At 33.6% G+C, this 12,459-nt stretch overlaps 1 protein-coding gene across 5 annotated transcripts in view; it reads right to left on the reverse strand.

Moving 5' to 3' along the window:
* Positions 1-5,918: 5,918 nt before the first annotated feature.
* The window catches only part of znf462 (zinc finger protein 462), a 52,524-nt gene continuing 45,983 nt past the window's right edge, over positions 5,919-12,459 (reverse strand). For all 5 annotated transcript variants that reach the window (XM_031317895.2, XM_031317892.2, XM_035991135.1 and 2 more), the window contains 3 exons: positions 11,732-12,032; positions 10,789-10,921; positions 5,919-10,409 (listed from right to left, as the gene is read on the reverse strand). In XM_031317895.2, the coding sequence (XP_031173755.1) occupies positions 10,193-10,409; positions 10,789-10,921; positions 11,732-12,032 (651 nt within the window). In that variant the 3' untranslated portion in view covers positions 5,919-10,192. The remainder of the gene's footprint in view (positions 10,410-10,788; positions 10,922-11,731; positions 12,033-12,459) is intronic.

The following is a 12,459-nucleotide window of genomic DNA, read 5'->3' on the forward strand; positions in this document are numbered from 1 at the left end:
AGTCATAGTATAGTATGTCGAAAAAAGTCAAAGTATAGTATGTTGAAAAAAGTGAAAAAAGTCATGGTATAGTATGTCGAAAAAAGGCTTAGTAAAGTATGTCGAAAAAAGTAATAAAGAAGTCATAGTATATGATGTCAAAAAAAGTGATAAAAAAGTTATAGTATAGTATGTCATAAAAAAGTCATAGTATACTATGTCGAAAAAGGTGACAAAAAGTCATAGTATGTATGTCAAAAAAAGTGATAAAAAAGTCATAGTATAGCAAATCGGAAAAAGTAATGAAAAAGTCTTAGTATAGTATGTCGAAAAAGTAAAAAAAAAAATCATAGTATAGTACGTCGAAAAAAGGCAAAGTATAGTATGTTGAAAAAAGTGAAAAAAGTCATGGTATAGTATGTCTAAAAACGTGATAAAAAGTCATAATATAGTATGTCGAAAAAGTCATAGTATAGTATGTCGAAAAAAGTAATAAAGAAGTCATAGTATATGATGTCGAAAAAACTCATAATATATTATGTCGAAAAAAGTGATAAAAAAAAGTCATAGTATAGTAAGTCGAAAAAAGATGATGAAAAAGTTATAGTATAGTATAGTCGAAAAAAGTTATAGTAGACTATGTTGATAAAAGTGATGAAAAAGTCATAGTATACTGTCGAAAAAAGTGATTAACAAGTCATGGTATACTATGTCGAAAAAAGTGATAAACAAGTCATAGCATTGTATGTCATCCACATCAGTGCAGATGAGGTGGCCAAGTGGTTAAGATGATGGGCTGCTAATCCATTGTACTCTTCTCACGTGGGTTCGAATCCTGTCCTCGTCGAATGGGAGTGTTTTAATCTGCAACCTCTAGTTGTCAACTACATAACTCCCTGTATTCAAGCAACTCTCTGTGGGAGGTCATTCCAGTTTGCCCCAGAGAAATGCTAGTGTTATGCTTTTTTTACTATAGTAGGTTGAAAGAAGTACTATATAATATGTCAAAAAAGTCATAATATAGTTTGTCGAAAAAAATGATAAAAAGTCATGGTATAGTATGTCTAAAAACGTGATAAAAAGTCATAGTATAGTATGTCGAAAAAGTCATAGTATAGTATGTCGAAAAAGGTGACAAAAAGTCATAGTATTGTATGTCGAAAAAAGTCAAAAAAGTCATAGTATAGCATGTCGAAAAAGTCATAGTATAGTATGTCGAAAAAAAGTGATGAAAAACTTATAGTATAGTATGTGTGGGTTTGAATCCACTCTTCATCGAACTGGAGTGTGTTATTCTGCAACCTTTACTTGTCAACAATATAACTGCCTGCATCTAAACAACTCTCTTTGGGAAATCTTATCAGTTTACCTCAGAGAAATGCTAGTAGGTTGAAAGAAGTAGTATATAATATGTCGAAAAAAGTCATAATATAGTTTATCGAAAAAAGTGATAAAAAAGTCACAGTATAGTATGTAGAAAAAAGTGAAAAAAAGTCATAGTATATTATGTTGAAAAAAGTGATAGTATACTATGTCAAAAAAGGTGACAAAAAGTCATAGTATTATACGTCAAAAAAAGTGATAAAAAAGTCATAGTATAGCATGTCGAAAAAAAGTGATGAAAAAGTCATAGTATAGTATGTCGAAAAAATTCAAAGTATAGTATGTTGAAAAAAGTGAAAAAAAGTCATGGTATAGTATGTCTAAAAAAGTGATAAAAAGTCATAGTATAGTATGTCGAAAAAAGTGAAAACAGTCATAGTATAGTACATCGAAAAAAGTCATAGTATAAAATATCGAAAAAAGTGATAAAAAAGTCATAGTATAGTATGTTGAAAAAAGATGATGAAAAAGTAATGGTTTAGTATGTCGAAAAAAGTTATAGTATAGTATGTAGAAAAAAGTGATAAAAAAGTCAATGTATAGTATGTCGAAAAAAGTCTTAGTAGAGTATGTCGAAAAAAGTGATTAACAAGTCATAGCATTGTATGTCGAAAAAAGTTATAAAAAGTCGAAATATAGTAAGTCAAAAAAATGATAAAAAGTCATAGTATAGTGTGTTGAAAAAGTCAAAGTATAGTATGTCGAAAAAAGTGACAAAAAAGTTATAGTATATTGTGATGAAAAAAGTGATAAAATGTCATAGTATTGTATGTCAAAAAAGTGATAAAAAAGTCATAGTATGTCGAAAAAAGTTACCAAAGGCATAGTATAATATGTCGAAAAAAGTCATAGTATAGTATGTCGAAAAAAGTTAATAAAGTCATAGTATAGTATGTCGAAAAAAAGTGATAAAAAAAGTGATAGTATAGTAAGTCAAAAAAAGTCATAGTATAGTATGTTGTAAAAAGGCTTAGTAAAGTATATCGAAAAAAGTAATAAAGAAGTCATAGTATATGATGTCGAAAAAAGTGAGAAAAAAGTTATAGTATGTCATAAAAAAGTCATAGTATACTATGTCGAAAAAGGTGATAAAAAAGTCATAGTATAGTATTTTGTAAAAGTAAAAACAAAAAATCATAGTATAGTACGTCGAAAAAAGTCAAAGTATAGTATGTTGAAAAAAGTGAAAAAAGTCATGGTATAGTATGTCTAAAAACGTGATAAAAAGTCATAATATAGTATGTCGAAAAAGTCATAGTATAGTATGTTGAAAAAAGTCTTAGTAAAGTATTTCGAGAAAAGAAATAAAGAAGTCATAGTATATGATGTCGAAAAAAGTGATAAAAAAGTTATAGTATTACTATGTCGAAAAAGGTGACAAAAAGTCATAGTATAGCATGTCGGAAAAAAGTAATGAAAAAGTCATAGTATAGTATGTCGAAAAAGTAAAAAAAAAAATCATAGTATAGTACGTTGAAAAAAGGCAAAGTATAGTATGTTGAAAAAAGTGAAAAAAGTCATGGTATAGTATGTCTAAAAACGTGATAAAAAGTCATAGTATAGTACGTCGAAAAAAATCATAGTATAAAATATCGAAAAAAGTGATAAAAAAGTCATAGTATAGTATGTCGAAAAAAGTCATAGTATAGTACGTCGAAAAAATTCAAAGTATAGTATGCAGAAAAAAGTGAAAAAAAGTCATGGTATAGTATGTCTAAAAAAGTGATAAAAAGTAATGGTTTAGTATGTCGAAAAAAATCATAGTATAAAATATCGAAAAAAGTGATAAAAAGTCATAGTATAGTATGTCGAAAAAAATCATAGTATAAAATATCGAAAAAAGTGATAAAAAAGTCATAGTATAGTATGTCGAAAAAATTCTTAGAGTATGTTGAAAAAAGTGATGAAAAAGTCATATTATACTGTCGAAAAAAGTGATAAACAAGTCATAGCATAGTATGTCGAAAAAAGTTATAAAAAGTCAAAATATAGTAAGTCAAAAAAGTGATAAAAAGTCATAGTATAGTGTGTTGAAAAAAATTTAAAAAAGGCATAGTATAATATGTCGACAGTTTGTCGAAAAAAGATAAAATGTCTTTGTATAGTTTGTATAGTTATAGTATTGAAAATATTGATTAAAAAGTCGTACTACAGTATGTCGAAAGTCATAATATAGTACGTCAAAAAAGTTATAAGAAAGTATATATACTATATAGTATATCAAAAAAAGTGATTTAAAAACTCATGGCATAGTTAAAAAAGGGATAAAGTTATAGTATAGTATGTTTAAAAAAAAAGTGATTAAAAAAGTCATAGTATATCGAAAAAAGTGATTAAAAAGTCATAGTATAGTATGTTAAAAAAGTGATAAAAAAGTTAAAGTTTAGTATGTTGAAAAAAGTGATAAAAAGTCATACTATATGTATATGTGTATATATATAAGAAATTGATGAAAATTCATAGTATAGAATGTCGAAAAATAGTCATGTATATTATGTTTAAAAAGTGATAAAAAAGCCATAGTATAATATGCTGAAAAAAGTAATAGTATAGAATGTTGAAAAAAAATTGATGAAAAATTCATAGTATAGTATGTCGAAAAAAGTTATAAAACAGTCATAGTACAGTATGTTGGAAAAAGTGACAAAAGTCACACTATAGTATGTTTAAAAAAAGTGACAGTATGTCAGAAAAAGTGATAAAAGTCATAGTATAGTATGTATATCAATTTTTCAGACATACTATATGTATGTCTGAAAAAGTGATAAAAAGTCATAATATAGTAAGTCGAAAAAAGTGATAAAGAAGTCATAGTATAGTGTGTCGAAAAAAGTGATGAAAGTCATAGTATAGTGTGTCGAAAAAAGTGATGAGAAAGTCATAGTATTATACGTCGAAAAAGTGATAGAAAAGTCATAGTATACTACGCCGAAATAAGTGATAAAAATGTCTAGTATACCGTTGAAAAAAAGTGATAAAGTCATGGTATATTATGTGGCAAAAAGTGATAAAAAGTCATGTATGTCGAAAAAGGGCTAAATAGTCACGGTATTGTATGTCGAAAAATAGTCAGAATTTAGTATGTTGAAAAAGCGATAAAAAAGTCATAGTATAGTATGTTATACTATACTGGTATGTTATATAAATACGAGTAAGAATTTTTTTATGTCGAATAGCATGTCGAAAAAAGTCCAAGTATAGCATGTCGAAAAAAGTGATAAAAAGTCTTAGTATAGTATTTAAACAATAGTCATAGTATAGTATTGTGAAAAAGTGATAAAAAGTCATAGTGTAGTATGTCGGAAAAAGTAATAAAAAACTGATATAGTATGTCAAAAAAAGTCAGTTTAGCATGTTGAAAAAAGTCATAGTATGTTGATGTTTAGCAGCTATAATGTTAACCACCAGTTCACCATCTTAGTTTGGAGTGTCTAACATTTGCCAATTAGCGCTGGGCTGATGACAGTGCCATCAGGTATTTGGTCATAATATATACTACGCCATTTGTGCAAGTACCAACGTCTACAATATAACTCATAATTCTGAGCCTGTAAATAATGTTGATGTTAATAACGTGTCTTTTAATCTACTGTGCATGGGCACTGTTTGTTGGAGTATGGAGACTATGACCTACATTTCGTTACATATGTGCCTGCACATTGTGTCAATGACAATAAAATTTAACTGAATAAAAGTAGAGGGATCAAGTCATTACTATGGTAGGAGGTAAAAATGAATGTCTACCAAATTACCAAAAGAAAGACACTTTAAATCACAAATGTGAACCTCATGGTTGCACTACAGGACATGTCAGGAGACCACTAAAGTCATTAGGATTCATCATCTGGGCACCATGAATGTCTATATTATACATAGATATAATATTTCCATCTGTACCAAAGTCACGGACCGACCAACTGCTAGCCCCAGAGTCATGATTCTTGCATGGTTTAACATATCTTTTGCTCATGGACCTGCTCATGACTTCCCATGATTTCCCAAATTATATTTGTTTGTCCAAGATGAAACAGCTATGGCAACCCTTCTTACAGTAAGTATTCTGCACCTGGAGGCAGATATTTGTGTTGGTTGGCTGTATTTGTTTAAACAGAATGAAGCTAATAAAAATGGCTTCTCCCTACGAGAACCATATCCAACACAAATCTGCATGTAACAACATAAAGTGCTAATTTTCAAATTTGATGTTAGTTTCATAGAAAAATAGACAGGTGATTTGATTGGAAAAACAGCACTTCCTAGTTCTTGCTCCTTTGGCATCACTTTGCCCTTAACAGTGAAGCACTTCACTTACTCAATTTGCTATTCAGGAAGATTGCTTGTCAAGGAAATGTGTGCTGATATGCATAATTCAATGATTTAATCATACATAAAAGTGATATTATGCGTGATATCAAGTCTGAAAAAATATAAGTAAAAGTGCAGCATGTTTTTACAATTTAACCCTTAACATCTTAGTGTTAAGCAAGGAAAACTGACATTTCAGAGCCCTAATTGAATTTACACAATGAGTCTGTACAAAGAGGAGATAAATGCAATTAACCGTTATCTGATAACTTTATTATCAAGTTAAAAAAAGACAATGAATTACAATATTTACAGAATATCCAGAGATAAATGGAATAAAATTGTAAACAATCATTCTAGGCAACATCACAACCCACCATCAGGTAATCAGATTTATATGGGAAGAAAGGCAAGAAGGAGAGATTCTAGTGTCAAACTATGACAACAGTCTGAAAAGAGAAATGCATCGGAAACAAACTAAACATATATACAAGTATCCAGTGTGTTGTCAGCAGAGGCTTAACTTTGGGTAAACTGGGAATATTACAGTCTAGAGACTGCACACAGTGAAGGATTCATAGTCATTTTCTATTAAAATAATCACACAACAACAAACAATTTTGGGTTGACAGCTTCATTACCCAGATTGTCCTAATTTATCATCTGTTTGCACTGGGCTTTCAAGCTGGGCAACAAGCTGCCCTACAAAGCTTATTTCTACAACAGTTTTCAAACAGTTTTACTTTCAAAAAGCTACAAGCTGGTCCTGAAAAACAGAAAAGGGCTTTGAGATTCAGCACCAACTCAACAGGTTTTTAAGGTATTACAAGGACTGAGGAGCATAGTGGGGCTGCTACATTCCCACCTCTTGTTGACTGGGTAGACTACTGTTAGGCCTACTTGGAGCAAGTGAGCTGATGCCCTTACTGGAGTGCCAGATGTTGAATTGGACATGAGTCAGCTAGATTTTAGAGGGATCTATGGGTCGACTGGGAAACCAGATCGTGGCCAAGCCCAGAAAAGGGTCAAGCAGTTTAGGTATTTTTTTTTTCTTCTTGTTCACAATAAAAGCCATGGCCACAAATTAGTAGAGAACTGCATCATTTTCCTTCACGTGTTTAAATATTGTACAACCACACTGCTCTTCTGCTCATTCCCATTACAGTACAAAAAGGAGATATTTTTCATTGTAACCAGACATTGTACAACAGCGTAATAATGTTGGATTGGGGACTCAAAAAGCCCTTAAGGGTTAGCTATCATCTTTAGATTTCTTTTTTTTTTTTCCCTTTCTTTTTTTTTTTTTTTCTTTTTTTTTTTAAATGAGAACACCTAAAGGAAAAAAGGGTTAAAGTATCCTTTCTGAAACACCACGGTTCAAACACTTAACAAGTAATTTAGTTTTCTATACATGGCTGCAAACGTGGTTCGCCTGGGTTCCAAACCCAAATTTCCTATTTCCATCAAAGGTTCAATGTTCAGGAAAGACAATCACAGCAGCAACACAGCAGGCTTGGTAAATGTTTTGGTACCAAGAACACAATACATTAATTGTGCTCCTTTATGAATTCGACATTATAATTTAGTTATCAGCCACTTTATTTCCGATTGTTTAACGTTGCTTATTGGTCTTATTGGAATTGAATATAAATGTGTCTTAATAATTGCTATTTATTATCTTATAAGGCTTTAGGGCATTCAAGCAGCAACTTCCAACAAATACAATCTCTGCCTTTTGTCAGTAATAACAATAACATGAGAACTTTGTCTAAAAAGAAGCACACATATGCAGGCTATGACAGTTGTGCCAATAAATAATTTAAAGGTGTTTAAGTTGGGCGATTTGACACCTTTAAAATAAGTCAATGTTCAACATATAGTCCCAGTGGCAAATAAACTCTATACATGTGGAAACAATTGGTTTTTAGGACTTTTCGACTTGGTTACACTTGTCTTTTCAGTGTCTATTGCGTCACCACTGGACCACAGACTGTAGAAAACATGTCTGTGGCATCAGCCATAAGTTTCTAAAGGGATGTCTTGAAGCCAAGATTTGAGTTTAATGCTTAATGCCAGCCTGTCAGTCATTTGGAGCCTAACAATCTGAATTTAGGCGATGTGGAGGGACCTGGATGGAGTTGAGGTAATCACCAGGGCTGACTGTGAAAGGCAGAGACATCTGTCAATCAAGCAAACATTGCTCCACACATACCCAGTTTAGCATGACATTTCATTTGTGATGCTCACAGCATAAAAAAAACATTCAGCAGAATTTATATTCCTTTCACTCCAGATAATATACAGTAGTAGTACACTCAGAACACATTATCAACAGTTTTCAGGGACTATTTATTTAGTAGAAAGTAGTTCCAATGAAAACTGCATTTTCTTTAATGCTGTGAGTATAACAAATTAAATTCCATCCACTTTCATTGGACCGACAGAAATCTCAGAGACCGATATCTCAATCCCTTGGCAAATAAACCAAAGCTATTGCCATGGCTAAATACCACTACACCACATCTCTTTGTACTGGTACTCACTCAATTGCTGCAATTACAATAAAAAAGTCAAATCTAATTTCATCTAATCTGCTCTTACTTAAACAATGACTGTGAAAATTGCCACTAAGACACACATTAGAAGAAGTGAAATTAGATTGTGAGGCTATAAATTATTGTAGTAAATTGATTTCCTGGTTACTTCAAACCAGCTGTCCTTTTTAAAAAAAGGTATAATATGTAACTTTTTCCCCATTAAAATGTCTAAAAATGACAAGACCAATGTTATATATTTTGTTGAGTTGTGTACTTACATTATCCTAAATGTTTCCAACAATTTTCAAACCCAGAGAAATCTGTAATTTTAATCAAGGTTACATTTGCGCAGTGTTGTGGTTGTCTACCAGAAGCTGTCATAAAATATTTTTTTATCCAGTTTTAAACCACATTTTAACTCTTCACTTTTTAGATATTGGTTGTTTTTTTACTATATATCTTAACCGGATGAAAGATTTTAGTCCGAGACGTCCTTTGTCGGCAAACAGCTTTAGAAAAACACAGATTTTTGATGTGAAACTGTTTTATTCAGTGTTTTTACTGGTTTTAATCACCTGCTCCGTTGTTTTGGAGAGGAGGATACCTATGTGGATAATTCGGCTCCCGGTAAAAACCCGATGAACACTGAAGAAATCCTAACCGGGAGAAGCTGACTGCAATGACGTGTGGTGAAGACAACAACTCCCCTGATCCCACCCTCAAGCTACTTCATGACGTCACTCAAAACTCCATCTCTTGATTAAGAGAACCCTCGTGGCAGAAAATTACATATTGTGCGGTTAAAGCAATTAAAGACATTTAGTGGCCATTAGAGGAACTGCATTTTAAGGCACTAGCACACTGGCTTCAACACTCAGCCGTGGTAGTCAGCCTCCTCCAAACTTTGCATTAAATTGTCATTTGGGGATGCACATACAGTATGTGCAGAGCTGGATTCTGGCAGGTCCAATTGTCAAATTTGCACCGAAAAGACAAGTGTAATCTTTATTGATCACAATGATAAATATCACGCCACTGTTGTAAAAACCTGTAGTTATATGTTCCAGGCTAACCTTTGCTATGATCAGATTAATAGATACCTATGTCAAATGGATACAGTCGTGACACATTAAACATAGCTCTGTTGTTATATTGATCTGCTGAGTGCATAGGTCAACTGTGATCTTGTTTAACCTGGACTACAAACACCATTATATGTTACGGGGATGGGAGACTTAAACTAATGCCATTATTTTCATGATTTCATCGGTGAAATATCTGGACAATGAAATAGTACAGTCAAAATGCAAAGGGTGCCACAGGCTGAAGGCTTATACGTAGTATAATATTAAGGGACCTAAAATATAGCAATTTGCTACAAACATTGGGGGAAATTGTCAGTATTTCTACGAATAAAGAAAACATGATTTGTGGTTTTACTAAAATAGATAAGGTGCGACTCTTTCTCAAGGAATACTTCGACACAATTAACACAAGGCTAAAATGAAAAAGCTCTACAGTGGGCCACAGTTTAAATGCTTTCATATCTTGTTTATTTATTTTGGGTAAATTTAAAGTACTCCTCTTTTGGGAGAGTGTAAAAGGTGCTTCAAATAATAAAACACAAAATTTTGTTAATCATTTTGGACAACATTCTTTATAAATAGCTTAGTTTTTATCTAGGTGGGATCTTTCACTGTAGATTTGACCAGAATGTCAGCAATAAAGAGTTCTGTTCACTATTGGTTACCAATATATTAAGATCTGTCCTAGGGGACTGCCCATTTAAAGACCTCAGCCATTTTATGCAGCACAATCTAATACTTAAATATGTAACACATAAAATCTAGTAATGCGCCAACTCATAAGAAGTCACTTATTTTTCAGTTTCAATCTTTTTGTTTCCTTTGAAGTCCTATTTAAAGATCCAACTCAGTGTTGATCCTACCCAATGTTATCAGTTTCTAGCACAAGAGGCCACAATCAGTTCAACCAAACTGTTGATCATTTTTGGTGTTGAGCATTTCTTTGTCTTCCACATACTGGCTTGGACTTCTCAGTGACAAATCAGCGGGGTTCCCTTCCTTGTTGCTGGACAGGTGCAATCCTGTGTCCATCAAGGCCGAGGCGGAGCCAGAGGAAGATGAAGCTGAGGCTTCTATTGCGGAGGTGGTGCTGGTGTCCATCTGACTGTTGTTTACCATCCTAGCAATGAGGGAGGGAGCAGAAATAAGTGCTTTTAACATGTGGAAAGATATGAACAAACATAAGACTAAGGACAGAGGGGGTACAATTTTAAATATGCATATATACTGAATATGCATATATACTGAATATATATATATGTATGTATATACACACACACACACACACACACACACACACACACACACACACACTAATACATGCCAATGTTTACCAAGAAGCCCTAAGCACAAAGTACGTTAGTCCATATTGTTGGCACAAAGACCAGAAAGACAGGTAACAGGACCATTGTGTACTGTGCCGTGTGTAAGGAAAGTACACAACCTCACACACAAAATGAGAGTATAGAGAAGAAGATAAACAGGAAAAAAATACTAACATGCCATGTCGAAGGACATGACGTTCCCACTCAAGGCTGTTGGTAAAGCAGCGGCCACAGAACTCACAGGGAAGACGCTTCTCTGCGCTGCTCGGTGCAGAGCTGCTGCTGCTGGTGGGAGATGCAAGGACCTCTGGGAAATGGAGTTCAAATGATTGGTCAGTCTCAGAATAATTTCACAAGTGTTCATTTCCTATTTGCAACAATATTTGAAAACAATATTATTGATTATTTATTATCAGCAACCAATAACAGTCAAGTACACTCAGTGAATAATAAGATGGAAGAATGAAATGCAAAAATGAATTCAGAATTACAAGACTGTGGCTATTTTGCAAGAAAAACCCTGCTCAAGAAAAAGCGTATTATGCATGCTATGGGACGCTCAATGGTGTTTTAAGCCCCCAACGTCGACTTCAAGGGACCTAACCCTAACCATTGCCTAATCCTAGGGCCTTCCAGGCAGTGCTGCCTGGAAGACGACGTTGGGGACTTAAAACATCAAATACCCTATGGGACTTCCAATATTCTGACAGTATGATTGTTTTCTTACTTATGGGCCCATTTATTTGGCTTAAAATGCGTCACAGGAGATTTTCACACTGATCACAATTTGATAAAAAATTACTGAGAACACAACAGAAAATGGCTTTTCAGCAGATAACAATTGACAATGTAATCCCAAAAGATTTTGTAAAGAAATGTATTGTGCGATAGGCTCATATGCAGCAGCTAAATAGTATTGAGTAGAGTTCTGGTCTTGACTAGCTGGGGGGGGGGGGGGGGGGGTATACATTTGTTCTTTCAGCAAACATCAGTGTGTATTTGACAATATAAGGCAAATTATCCTTTGGGTATGGACTACGTCAACAGAGTAGGGATGAATATGAGTAGATAATATGTTAAACAGGAGAGCAACAAAGATGACTTCATTAGTATTTACCTTGTAGGCCAGGCTTTTCCTCCTCCACCTCCCTGACTTCCTCTTCATCTTCCTCCTCCTCCTCTTCCTCTTTGATGTTGTCCTCTATCTCTTCATCATCCATCTCTCTCTGTTCCTCCACTATGTTCTCCACAATCTCCATTTCATCTTCATCATCCTCCTCCTCTGCAACTTCTTTCCCATCTTCAACCATCTCCAAGATTTCTCTTTCTTCTTCCTCTTCTGCGCTGCTCCCTTGTTCCTTTATCATCTCCAGCTGGTCCAGGTTGACGCGGCCCATCAGCTCGAAGTTCCGAATAACCTGATCAGAAACAGGGGGTATTAATCAGTTTGGTATAGTGTGCTTTGAGCAGTATTTATCTTGTCTTTTTTTCTTCAACAAGACTGGTTTCTATCAGAACAATGCAGCATAAGATGATCAGTAAACAAAAATTTAACAAAGATGAAATATTTAATGACAGAACCAGCTCATTCCATTGCCTATGAATCTTGTTGCAAATGATGTCACGCTTTCTGAGCAATTCCCACCTCCCACACAGCTGTAGCTTTGCAACATCCTTCCCAGCAGCGACAATGTCTGTCCTTCCACTCCTTCTACAATGAATAAGCTCTCTGTCTCAACCAGGAGGAGCCCTGCTCTGTCATTCTTCCTTTCAACTGCATGTCAACAATGGACATAAAAGTTTTACAAGACCTTTTTTGGCCTTCAGCTACACATAAAAAGGACC

Source organism: Sander lucioperca, chromosome 14, assembly GCF_008315115.2.
Source record: "Sander lucioperca isolate FBNREF2018 chromosome 14, SLUC_FBN_1.2, whole genome shotgun sequence".
In the NCBI taxonomy this organism is placed as follows: domain Eukaryota; kingdom Metazoa; phylum Chordata; class Actinopteri; order Perciformes; family Percidae; genus Sander; species Sander lucioperca.